Raw genomic sequence first — 13,931 nt, forward strand, 5'->3', positions numbered from 1 at the left:
AATGAATCTAGGATCCAGGCTTTTGCGTGTGAGCTCGTGTTTTTGAGAAAGATACGTTTCGATGTCTCGCTAAGACGACAGGCAGCTTTATCAAGAGACACACTGATATATCGGCTAACGCATTTTCCTCGAAGACACGACTACACACGTAGAAGCCTCGAGTCTATCGCGAAAACCTAAATGCCTCGATATTACGCTGTGCATAAAATGATGCTTCGATAATTAATTACAATTTTTTATAACGATACAGACACCTACGTGAAAACATATCTTCGAGATGGCGATAGGTGGCTGCAAAAACGTAAAACACGCGTAATACGGCACTCGAGGAACCCGCAATATCGTCAAACTATCAAATACAGCAGCTGCGACGCCCTCGGAAGGAATCTGTTGGTTATGCTATGGGAGAAGAAGCAGGCGTTCGAAAGTAATCAAGGCTTAGGTGGAGCTGAAGTGAGCCTCGATCTTCTTCCATTGACACGGCTGACCGTCGATTGGTATCCCTTGTTCCCGATTCACACTCTTGGCACCCATACCGCGGACTCTCCATGATGGCTGAGGGAAAAATGGGCCCTCGAGGCCGGAGAACTCGACCTCAGACTGAGCCTTCTGCTCAAGGACGAGAACGAGTCCGTCGTGAAAATTATCTCCTGATGGAACCAAACGTTGTTTTCTTCAACGGTCTTTCTTCCTTCTATTTTTCTCGTTCATCTCATCCTTAGTTACTAGTTTTTAATTACTTCCTAATTGGATTTTCTAATGCATTTTTTTCTAATCTACGTACAGATTGTTTCGACGAATTGGTACTTCGGAATCTCGAGCTTGTCGAGCGTGTCACGGCCCGATCATGAACAAGTTGTTAATGGTCAAACTAGATTACAGTTTATCAGACAAGGAACAAAGAGACTAAGTGAACACGCAGGCAAGTAGCAATGGAGTTACGCTCGCTAATGAAAGTTCCATGGACGAGACAATGAGCAATAACGATAGCCTAAGTCGGACAATTAGCGATGGGATCAATTTCAATTTGTAATATATCCAAGTCCTTCCCAAGACTAAAGCAGCATTTTACGAGATTCAATCATTATGTATCAGAGATGATGTTTTATTTTCAGTACTTAGAAAGTATACTTGAATTACAGATATAAGGTTCGTTTTTTTTTTTTTTTTTTTTACAAAAATTGATCCAATCTTCAAATCATTCTAATAACATAATTGATAATATCATAGATAATTACAATTTAACGATCGTGCCGCCATTGCTGCTGTATCTTCATTATTAATTTGCAATTTGAAAATTGGGATTCCGTTGTACCATAAACTAGCCAACTAGAGTAAATTCTATATTTCCATTTGTGTTATCACGATCGCGTGATAACAAGCTGAAAGACAATCAAACTCTGATCGCTTCGATCGATGATTTATCATCGAGATGATTAATACCGGAGCTAACAATAGAATCACAGTTTCTAACTATTTCCTTTTATTCACCTTTCGTGGATAGTCGATTATAAAGAATTCGCTGCGTGTCGTTTTTACAACGACCGATGCAAGCAAGGCAGGACAAAACATTGAAGAGCAAATCGATATCCTGAAGTGTCGAGTTCTTACGGCAGTAATTTTTCACATTCTGTGAAATTTGTTCGCGAATATCCACGAAGGTTCTAGCAATAAGGATGTACCTGTGTAAATTTATTCCACAGAGAGCAACTTATGAAACGAAGATGAAACTACAAGAAGAAAAAAACATAAGAAAGATTCTATTTTTTTCATCAATTATTAAAGCGTGGAACATGAGGAAGGGTAAGGAGAAGATGCCATGTCTTAAAGAGACGACGAGGGTCCATTTTTCCCATAAATTAAGGAACGACAGAGATATACGAGAGACGATCGACATCTGTCACGGAAACGCGTGCACTGGTTGATCCAGCTTTACGATTCGATCGAGTCTCGTGGCTAACGTACGAACCGATTTGCATTCGGTGAAATAAATATATATGTTCACCGACGAATGTATCGTTAAGTACTTTTTGTTCGTGGAAGAAGCGCCTCGATACGAATATCACATACGTCCGACTAAACCAGCAAAACGGTATTCGTTTGAATCAACGATTTCGTGATTATCGATGAAAATAAATTATACAAATGCGTTTCATTCATACGAGATAGAATTTGCTTGATCGTAGTAAAACAGGTATGACGAAGAAATCAATGAAGCGACACAAACTATTGCAAATTAAAGATCGAGACTACTTCTTCGACGTTTCAATTATTTAACGATAGACAATCGTTTTAAGGCTCGCTGGTCGAGCCGAATACAAAGAGCAATCGGTAAGTGGTTACCAGAACAACTTTACGGGCAACATGAATGGCAATTGAACAAAAAGAAAAAAAGAAAAAAAAAAATTGGTGTTTAGAAGTCATGCAATTTTTGTAGCTCGTAGACTGACAACAGAGATTCCTTTAACACTCGCGAATTTCATATACGAAGTTTCCGGAACAAAGAACAAAGGAAAAAGAGTACGATCGCGAGGGCCACTACAAGAATCCTATGTAATTTCGATTTTACAACTTTGTCCGTGTTGATGTCATAGGAGATGTATTAAATATTCCATGAAACTTTTTCGTATCGGGTATATCGAAACGATAAATATCAATCGCATGTTAGATTTGTCGCAAATTTCCATTTGATTCTGGTATTGATCGATAGTATTTGCAATGGCCCTCGAGACCTTAACCTTTAAACGTATGTTTCGTTCTTTCGCTAGGACAATTCCTAGGTATAATGTCGAGGAGAATATTCTAAAACAGGATACAGCGTTTTATCGAGGATCTGCCAGATCTTTGAATAAACTGTGGCGACGTTGGAAGGAATAGAATAATAGAAAAAGCGAAAGAATCGAAACGCGACACAAAGTACGGACGATGATTAGTCCGAAAGTATTGCGCTTACCCCGCCCGAGTTAGAAACAGAAATTACGCTATTATATCGTCAAATATAAATCATTCGATACGTATTTGTGAGGAGATACGTGCATGATAAAAGTATTACAATGTCGCGTGCGCGATACGATACTTTTACGACATAATTCTATTAAACCTAAACGTGTATTAATGGTACATAGAAATTACGATGGCCTATCGAATTACGGGATTCGTTTCTTTTCGATTAGTAATTCAGTTACACGTGTTTTTTGATTCAGTGGTATATTTATACGCGCAGTCCTCTGTAATTTCAGTTTATGTAACAACAACAATCTGGAAATGCATGCCTACTCAATACTAGATTATCACGATTCGAATAAATTTTCACAGACCAATAAACGACAAGAGTATGGACCATTCAAACAATTTCGAACACGATAAAGGTTAAAATCTGTTAAGGCCCCAATATTACGAGTTACTATTATCTTGGATGATGACCTTCTCCCAGCGATAAACGGGCTATCGTTCCGAAAGAGATGAAAAAGCGAAGTGATTATTCCGCGTTAACATAAAGTTCTGTCTTGAGAACACCAGCAGGCTATCTCTGATCTAACCTGACTTGTACCTCATTTCTATCGATCACTTCTGAGTCCCTCCGAAACTCTTATCTAAAGCAAAAATCTTTACTACCTATACGTATCGTTAATAACGATTCAATCCTAGGACTCGACTTGCAACGTCCTTTAGCGACTTAACGTCGTCTTGGAGACTCTAGTCTCGTTCTTTCGAAGGCAAAAAGGAGGCAACGATTCTTGATGGCCTATATAATAATCTCAAAACGTGTAGCACAAATTCGATTTATTGGTGTAATACAAGTCTTAAAAAAAAAAAAAAAAAAATAAAAAAAATCGGACACACACACACACACATACACACATACACACATGTATACAAACACGAAACGAACGAAAAGAAACGAATGTTTAGAGGTAAAAGAGCAACACACGAGCAGATTGTTTGACAAACGCAAAATCTGATCGGCCTACAAACATATCCTAACGTTTCTTTAAGGGTACATTAGGCACGAGGATACTTTCGACGAGAGCTCTCGAGTCGAATGATCGATGCGTAATAACCGCCACGTTGACGAGCGTTCCTCGAAGATATCCTCGTCCGATGTTAATCGCACGGACAATCCTGTTGAACGAATGCAATCATCTAAAACTGTAGACGAAAGGTTTTTCCTTTCTAAATGGCTAAGCACGCCGTAGACCCATTTTCTACTAAATCGTCGATGCGAACTATTTATTAATTACCGATTACCATTGTGATCGTTAGCATCGCGGTTTCTATCAACGCTGTCGCTGAATTATTTTGCTAGCAAGACTGCATTTGTCGTTGGTGATATTTCACGAAGCTCTAGATGGATTTCGATTGAAACGGAATGATACCTTCTAATCTTCCAAAAGCTTTTCAACTCTCGTAGGATTTATGGATACAGGTCGTACAACCACGCGATTCGCTACGACCTCGTTTCGTTTCTTCAAAAGACATTAAAATATACCTATGTATTTTCATCTGGAAATTATTTAAACTTCTAACGATGAGAAAATGACGATAGTAAAAGAGAGTACACTTCTTTCCCGCCGTCACTTTTTTCTACGAAATAAGAGCAGCCTTCCGATATCGAATATGAATCAAGTCTGCCCAACTTTGTGACTATTGTAATCGCCTATATAAAAGAATACTATATATATACATACATATATAAATATACACGTAATATAGATATTTGAATATAAAAGAAATCTATATATATACATATATATATACATACATATACTTATATACATACACATATGAGGATAAGAATGCTACATGAGGATACATATGCCGTATCGAAATTGACAATCGAGATCATTGATCCAAATTATGTATGCTATGAATCTTTTAGCAGATATCCCATACGTAATTATAAATTATCAAGGCACAGTCACGAGTAAGATAATCGTATAGGTGTATAGACATAATGTCATCGATATAATTGTATGTATGTACCTGCGATACCGTATGATATACATCAACGGGATAATCGATCGCGTTTGCATAGAGGAATATAGTGGAATGAGCATTTAGGAAACATTGCGAACAAGCCGCTTTCGAGTCGAGGTATGTCGTTGTCGAGCCGTGATCGAACATCCCAAGAAACGAAATACAGAAAAAATTAGGGATTAAATCCAAGCAACAACCTCTTCCCGTACATATCGGTGTTGTATGTACTTGTTCTAACGTCTAAGTGTCTAAAGACAATCTCATCGATTCGCGCCTATGCTTGCGTGGATCAAACGTCGGGCATGCACATTACGCGCAGGTTAAAATCAAATTCCACATGATATATCACTGTGATCGATACGAATAACGACAATTAAGCTAATAAATTCTAATTTGCTTTCCGCCAGACTCCATATACATATATGTATACAGCTGAACATGACGTAGATTCCGTTGAACGTTAGAGTATCTCTAGCCCTGTCACTGTACACGTGCGTTTCTATTTAAAAAACTCTTCTCGCGTAAGTTTCTATATAGCCGAAAGAGAAATATGATCTCCAACGTAAGAAAGATTCTAGACACTTAGCTCAAAGCTATTACACTATCAAAGTTTTAAAAAAATAAAATTATCCCGAAGATAGAATTCTCAGATTCTTTTCTATAATTCGAATGCTAGAAACTATTAGATAGACACGTTTCGAATTGACTATAGCGTTATGAAAAGTTGGTAATTTTCGCTTCCGTTTAGTCCGATCAATTCGACTATAATCACGCAATGAAATCGTATGAAAAGATCTGATTCGTTACCCTTCTTTAGCGACCGCACAGTTTCATACAAGTTGTACAGATACTGCTCAATTACGGCCTAAATCGTAAAAGAAACAGGCAAGCGAACGTGAAGTAAATATTTTCGACAAATGCTTGATCCTCGTAAACGGATACTTTATCGCGGGATCGATGATATCGATCGTGTTGGCGTACTAGCGTACTTACATGTACACGTTTGTGCACGGACCGACGCTGTTCGTCGTTAGCAACGGATGATTGATTGTGCGGCTAATGACGATTGGTCAGTCGTTTGTGAAGTATATAATATCACAAAACAAATGTAATACGACTAATGCTTTAAATGTTGAGTGAAATCGATAACTGGTGTTTATGGAACAAAAAAGAAAAAAACACATGAATGCCAAAGGATGACAATAATCATCCAAGACCTATAAACGTCAGTTGTTGATACACTAAATGACGTACATACCTGCGCGGCTAAAATAATAAAATTCCATCATTGATCGAAAGTTTGTTCAATTCTTGCATAGTTCTACTAACGTGTGCTATCGTTGACATGAGTTCTTAAGGATTGATCATTATCGTTCCAATGTGGATGAATTACACGTGAATAATTAAACACTGATGATACAGTTAAAATAGTATACTGACTTGCATTTATTTTGAAATGATAAGACTTAACATTTAAATAATGTTAAGATCAATCTTTAAGTTATCCGGATATATCCTAAGCTATGCAAGGATTAAAATCACCCTAAACTTTGAGTGTCTATGTGTAAAACATATCTCAGCCAGTCTACTGCGTAATTTCCGATATTACATTTCTCTTTTATGTCCCTCTAACTTTCTCCTATAAGGCAACGCTTTTCTAACATACTTGGGGTATAATGCGAGCAACGTCGGAAGGGGAAATTGTCACGTGCGATATGTGGTCGAGACTTCGTGAAATTCTGCGCGGAACAGGAAGTTTCAATGGTACTTCATTCACGCTTATCACCAACCTTCTTACGTGCTCATCTTTCTATATAACTCGTATTACGGAAAGCGTTCTATTCGGATAGTAATGCGGATTACGAAACTCGTAGTAGACACGCTGGGTGAGGCATCTTTAAGAGGTAGTTTTAAGCATAATTAGATGGTGTATCGTTCTATACAGAAAATTTCATGTGATGTACTTACGTGTTAAGTGTTGATTGTCGCACACGTGGATTAGAATCACGATGTGCGGTAGACTTACGGGATAATCGAGTAACGATAAATCTTAGCGATTACACGATCGACTATGTTCTATTTATTCTGTGGCGATAGTAAGTTGTCTAAGTAAAGCCGTAATAGAAGTCCGCACAGAAGCGTCTTCGATGGTGCGTGACACATTATATTCTATTCAGGCAGTTTCATCAACGAAGCTAGATTTTCCTTCTGCTAGTTTATTTTTCTCCTTAAAAGAAATCGTTTCGACAAAATTCGAAATTATGCTCATACGCAGACAGAAAGACGCTTCTTTGACGATAGTACTCTCAAAAGGTTAATCGATTCTTCAAACTTTAATTAATCATCGCACGTACATACCTAGGCGACGAAATCGTATCGAAGTTGCGATACGATAAGGGAAGACACGATCGCAAGATGAAAGAATGAGAAAGTACGAGAACTCCATCTCTTTTTTCTCGTTGATTTGGCAAAATACTCGCACAAAATTCAATTTTCTACAGTTTCAATTTTTCTGTTCTAACGATACTACACGACGATGAAACGTGTGTCCATGATGATCCATTCTGTGCAATCTTGCTTCAAATTTTTTGCTGATTTTGTTTATTCTTTGCTGATTTCTGTAGCAATTATGCGCGCGAATACCTTCCAGGACAGTGTGTTTCAACTAGATCGTTGATTCCTATTCGTTGGTCGAGAGAACATGCGAAAGCTTCGGCTCGCGAGGTCACACGAGTGTAATCCATAAAAAAGTATGTGTATAGCTGAGTCAATAATTCTATTGAATGTTACAGATGAAAGTATAATAACATTATAAGTTTACTGAAGAGAAACGATACAGTAGAACGACGGAATTTTTGTGATTCCTTTCGTTACTTGCAGTTCAAGCGTACGTAATTTTATCAATGTTGCAAATAAAACTATGATTCCAGAGTTTATCGAGATAGAGAGATACAGAGAAGTTTATAATGGTTCCTTCAAATTAACAAGTTAAATATCAGTAATTTTATCAATGTTGCAAAATGAACAAATTATAGTCCCAGAGTTTATCACAGATCGGTGCACAATAAATCGCAATACACAATGATTCCTCGTTGAATATTATAGATTCCTCTGGCTTGAGATACAATAATGGAAAAAGTATTTCAATATATAATTCCTATAAAAATTATGATTTTATTGTAAGAAAAATAAATTGTACAATTCTATTAAAATGCTATTAAAAATGAAAATGTAAAAACGCATTGAAAATTTAAATACTTGCCCGATAACCAATAATATGTACGCGGTTGGAAATCACTGTTCTAGGAATAAAAGTACGAGAAAGAAAGAACTAACATAATGAAGAAACGAAGAGGGAACTTTAATAATCCTGATTAGGATCGATGATGAATCGAGGATGACATGAAAAGAAAAATACTTTGCCAAAGTTACGTCAAATCTTGAGTAAAGCGTGTTTCGATGAAAGGTTGTTACGTCGCTGGTGATTTATTATTGTACGTAACATGACTGATTTTTTGTAGTATGTATGGGCGCAAGTAAAGCGCGTCGCGCGAGTCTTTCGAATTTTTCGCCCATTCCTCCTCTCGAGGAACTTTGTGGATTTATGTACCCCATCCGTAACCCCAGATGGCCTACTCCCTTAATAAGAAAGATGTATGAACGGATATTGTATGAATACAGATATGACAAAAACGAAAACTTGCAGTTTGTTATTTTATTTCTCTGTCATAACAAAATTAAATATATATACCATTAAATCTTTTAAAAACATAAATATAAACTGACATATAATAGGAACTATGTAAAAACTACCTAGATAGTATATCTTTTTCTGTGTATATTATTAATTTCATTCACTGTTATTAATATCCTTATTATTATCTTATTATAATATAATATTTAACATTTTTGTGTCCTAATATGTCTGTCCTGCTTTTGACTAAAAACGTTTTCTTCCTGACTTATTGTTTATATATATTATTAATATATAATATATATTTAATATATATAATATTTATAATTTATATTTATAACTACAATTAATATATAATATAATAATTAATATATATTATTAAAAATATGATATACTCTAGCCCTAATAGAATCATAATATTCAAAAGTTATATGGGAATTTTCTATTTTAATAAAACTACATGAAGGTAATTTATTCGCATATCTTTTTATGCATTCTTTCTATATACCAACATGGTCCTATAAATATTCATACACATATTTATTTTAATGCACTGTAGCCTACTTACAATTAGAGATTGAGGAAAAAAGAAAAGTGAACATGCGACTCACCGATCGTAGGTAATTCGAAATTGTGCAGTTGCTAAGTGTTCTTGCATTATCCAGTTGTAGGAAAATTTCATTCCACTCAACAGGTACACAGTCACTCACAGATAATGCATATTGGGTTAAAAGACCTATAATTAAATTCTATATTAGGTACTAATATAAATAAAGTATTAAAATTTAACTAAATTACTAAATGAATTTTTAAAATATAATACATAAAAATAATTATAATAATATTATATATATTATATTATTATATAATAATAATTATAATTTTGCATAAAGAACTATTGACAACAAAGAATAGGTTTGAATAGAAATGAATAGAAGGAAGTAGTAAGCAAAAAGATGAATATCCAATATGAGTACGTAGAAATGAAAAAATCTATATTAAAATATACACATACTTTAATTAAACCGTAAAAGTATTTCTAAAATTAAAAGTAAAAATTACATCAAGGATAGGAAATGCTTAAAAATATAACTAAAAGTTCAGATGAGAATACAGGAAATCCAATAAATCTAATTATTTATTGGATTAAAGGAGAATGTGAATTATATTTTCTATTATGTTATACTAACAAGCGAAACATGGAGACTTTATCTATGTAAGATATAAATTGCAGTAGATATAATTCATTTATTTGGAAGATTTTTCTCGAAATTGCCGTTTGAACAATATGGCGCCATCTGTGCTATTCTCCTGACTAACAATAAGCCAATGAGAATTTACATATGAATTCCAAATAAAAGTGAATTCGGTTAAATATGTTTCAATTTTTCCAATGTACATAAATACGTAATAAATAAATTAAATTACTTTCCAATCTCATAGTATAATATTATCAAATCTATTTATAACTTCCTAAGTAGAAGCGATTGCGAATGCTTTAAGTCAATATATATATATATATATATAGAGAGAGAATAATTAAATTTATAAATGCATATTCAATTGCTATTATTTATAAAGTATTTACTATTATGCATGTTACCACGGAAGTTGGAACTTCGTATCAAAAATAATGAATTACGTTCGTGATTTGAATAATTAAAGTGTAAATATTTATCGAGGACTGGCGCGAAAACAATCTATCTCGTAAGTATACATTTTTTATTATATTTTGTAAATTCATAATTTAGGGTACACTGATAACACATAATCAAAAACTACGAAAATTACATTAAAAAGGGAATGATTAATACAAATATACATACCATTTAAAACCAATAATCTGTAGATTATTACGAACTACGCGAAACGAACAACTTCGCACAATGACATACAAGCAAAGACTGACTAACGTTTATTTTCAAATATTGAGCACTAGAGTTCGCATTTGTCTCGATGAATGTAGTAGTGGGGAAACTAATGTTTCCAAATACTGTGTCGTGTGACCATTGTTTATATGTAGTAGTGTTTCGTACTTTCAGATCGAACACGATGAATTTGAAAATTACATGAATATTTCATTTTTCGATTGCATAGGCACTCCATATACTTTTATTACTTTTGTATTTTTGTTATCTTTTATATTAAAACGTAGAATTATACATTTTTGATATATTTTTGATATTTCATTTGTTTTTTTTTTATATTGACATACGTCAATATGTAAATATAAACAAGTTGTGATTTGATTTAGAATACAGACGAGATGTAAATATACGATAGACCTAAAATGCAATAACAGATGTAATACTTCTTCATATTCCACGGTTGGAACATTAACAAATAAGAGACCATTTCATGATTTTCCAATCAAATGTGACGTTGCCGATTCAGGGTCGATGGAGATTACAGCGTCAAAATACAGGCGAGGTACAGAATATGCGCACGACTATGATACGTTGAATTACGTTACATACCGCTATATCGATTATTATCGATATATAATTTCTTCTAATCGATTTCTGCCGCCATGAAATGGCAGTTTTACGCGGGAACTGCAGCAAGAAGAAGCACTATGGAAGTCATTAGGTAAAGATTAAACTAAGTAACTTTTAGACTTATTTTTGCATTACTGAATATCTTTATGATTTAGAGGAATAATTTTAGATCTTAGAGAGATAAAGAAATTCAATTTAATCACGAAAATTGGTACAATTAGAAGCAGACGAGGTATGAGAAGACGGGGTACTATGGACAACGACGGACAGGATTTTTGTTCCTTGCGATTTGGGAAACGAAGTGAGTAATTGAATATAATTTCAAAATCGCAAATTATTATTGTAGACGAAATAAAGAATTCCATATACACATAATACTTGTGTTTATCTTTCATGTTTTATGTTTCATCATATTTTTGTTAAAGGTTTTTCACAACCTCCACTTTCATCATGGGGTTCAATACATTCATGATAACTTCTTCTGAGCCACAGCAACATTCATAGTATCATAACCTGCAGTTAATCGTGAGTCGAATACAGTTTTATTCCTCCATTCATCCAATCATGTCGTAGGACGAAAGGTCCGAATCGACACGGATGAGTGGTTGTATTACGTAGAATTTTTGGCGAGTGTGTGACCACGAGTATTAATTATACATACTCGTGAGTAGTAATATCTTATTTGGTTTATGTATTAGTTCAGGATAGGGTCTTCTTGCACACATGTATCGCGATTTTTGATGATAAAAATTTTATACCGATAGTATTAATATAATCCGAGTAAAATCAGAATTTATTTAACATCGATATTTGAAAAAGTTTGTTATACAAGTAAATATTAAAATTGTGTGAATTGCTGAATCTGGCTGCAGAGAAGTCGGATATCCTCCGACTTCGATTATTTTAAGCTTGAGTATAAGTTTACATATCATGATATTAAAGTTCGATGTTCATTATACAAAAATGATAAATATTAAATATTAAATGCAAGAAGACACTTCGCGGTAGGTAGATTTCGGAATCAAAGCAACAAATTTTAAACATTGCTTTCATGTATTCGAAAAAGTGCTTTGATGAAGGAGTCGCCTGTACTTATTTTCATTTATGTTTAACTTGGAGTCGCTTATTCTTACAAATAAATTTCTTGTTCATTTATAATTTCTTTGTTTCAATGAGAGAATTTTAATTGTTTATCGAATTAGTAAAGTAAAGCATAGAGTTTTAACAATTTAAAATAAAATTTTTAAATGCAAATTGAAAGATCATTAGTCCGTTAGATGAAAGATAGAAGCACTAATTATTTTTTAGCTCAGGATTTTCAGGTTTAACACTTTCTGTGACCATTGCTTGGATCTTGCTCATATGCTATTTGGGCGAGGTATTAGCAATGGGCACAAGCAACTGACGATGGTTAGTGCACCGTGCACAACGTAATTTCAAATAACATTCTTTATCAACAAAATACTGTCACAATTATAAACTCATGTATGCTTCAAATCGAGATATATACGTAGTTTATTGTGTTTTACGTAATGGTTCTAGTCATCGTCAGTTAATTTCAGGAAGAAAGTACATAAAGTCAGTAAGTACAAAGGTATAAAATATAAAGTGTGCTGAACTTGGGTGTGGGGAATGTCTCAGGGTTACCATTTTTTAAATATAGAGCTAGATAGACAGGTAACACACTGTCTAGTATGAATGTTAATTATAAGTATAAGTAGGTTGTGCCAGAGCAGTTTGACACAGTCTCCAAGTCGGATAGGTGCGTTTTCCCGTATCCAACCTGCTTCTGTTATCATAACTTGAAAAATCAATGGTAGAACTGGCATGAGCGAAGAATGCCACTCGTATTTGGGTTTGCCTATTGATTTTTTAAATTCATATTCGCGGTCGTAGCCCTAAAGTAGGTTTCGAAACAGACGTATATCGCTATAGATTCTGTTCTTATGTTTTATTAATGTTGCAATTACTATGATTGTTGCACATATGTACAAGGGTGGTTAATTTCGTGGCGAATTTCTGTTCTTTCCTTTTTTCGTGATTAGAGACTCTCGAGTCTAGATTTAGGTTTCAGCAGGAAAGAAGAAAGAAGAAAGAAGAGGCTATACGCCGAAGAGGCCCGACAAATTGTCGTTCAAGAGGGCAACTAATAATGGCTTCACATCCTCTGCGTCGTTCAAATGATTCAGAGCATGGGAAGTCATTTCTGTTACTACATTGTCACTATGCTCGCTTTTAGTTTTAGTAGTAGTAGTAGTAGTAATAGTAATAATAGTGGTTTGTATCTTGGCCTATAAACATCCCGGCTCACCATCCCATTGGGCAAATCGTGGTTGTTTTATTAGTAATGCAAGTGATTAATTGCGGTTTAAATTAAAATTGGGCAGTAATCGAAATACCGCGCTCGGAATTAATTTCTGTTTTAATTAGAGTTGCGAAAAAGCACTGATTTCAGTTTGGATTAGTGTTGCGATTTGTGAGATTTATCGTGATTGTTTTTGTTCAAATTTTGAATTATAATCTAAAGAATATTATTAGAAAATATTGTATCTTCTTCTATTCAATGTTTAATTAAAGACGTTGATTTTTAATAAAATTTGTGATGCTGCGATTTGATGCTTGCTATCACGAATATTAAATGTAGCTTTTTATAAAAATAACGATAATTACCTTTATCGAATTCAATTTAAGAACTAGTATTGCGGTACTTTCCCATCGCGATTAATGTAATTACCTTTTCTCGTTAGTGTTGCGTTTACAAA

At 34.4% G+C, this 13,931-nt stretch overlaps 1 protein-coding gene and 1 long non-coding RNA gene across 6 annotated transcripts in view; one reads left to right on the top strand and one right to left on the bottom strand.

Annotated features, from left to right (window-relative positions):
* The window catches only part of LOC132910734 (regulating synaptic membrane exocytosis protein 1), a 153,664-nt gene extending 145,356 nt beyond the window's left edge, over window positions 1–8,308 (top strand). For all 4 annotated transcript variants that reach the window (XM_060966675.1, XM_060966674.1, XM_060966677.1 and 1 more), the window contains one exon: window positions 251–8,308. In XM_060966675.1, coding sequence (XP_060822658.1) covers window positions 251–552 — 302 coding nt within the window. In that variant the 3' untranslated portion in view covers window positions 553–8,308. The remainder of the gene's footprint in view (window positions 1–250) is intronic.
* The window catches only part of LOC132910772 (uncharacterized), a 158,865-nt gene extending 148,164 nt beyond the window's left edge, over window positions 1–10,701 (bottom strand). Inside the window, exons 1-2 of one of the 2 annotated variants that reach the window (XR_009658846.1) lie at window positions 10,498–10,700; window positions 9,283–9,407 (exon numbers count right to left, since the gene is read on the bottom strand). This is a non-coding gene — a long non-coding RNA (uncharacterized LOC132910772). Of the gene's footprint in view, window positions 1–9,282; window positions 9,408–10,497 lie in introns of both variants that reach the window. The other variant, XR_009658847.1, reaches the window with a different exon arrangement.
* Window positions 10,702–13,931: the final 3,230 nt, after the last annotated feature.

The sequence above is a fragment of the Bombus pascuorum genome, chromosome 9 (assembly GCF_905332965.1).
Source record: "Bombus pascuorum chromosome 9, iyBomPasc1.1, whole genome shotgun sequence".
In the NCBI taxonomy this organism is placed as follows: domain Eukaryota; kingdom Metazoa; phylum Arthropoda; class Insecta; order Hymenoptera; family Apidae; genus Bombus; species Bombus pascuorum.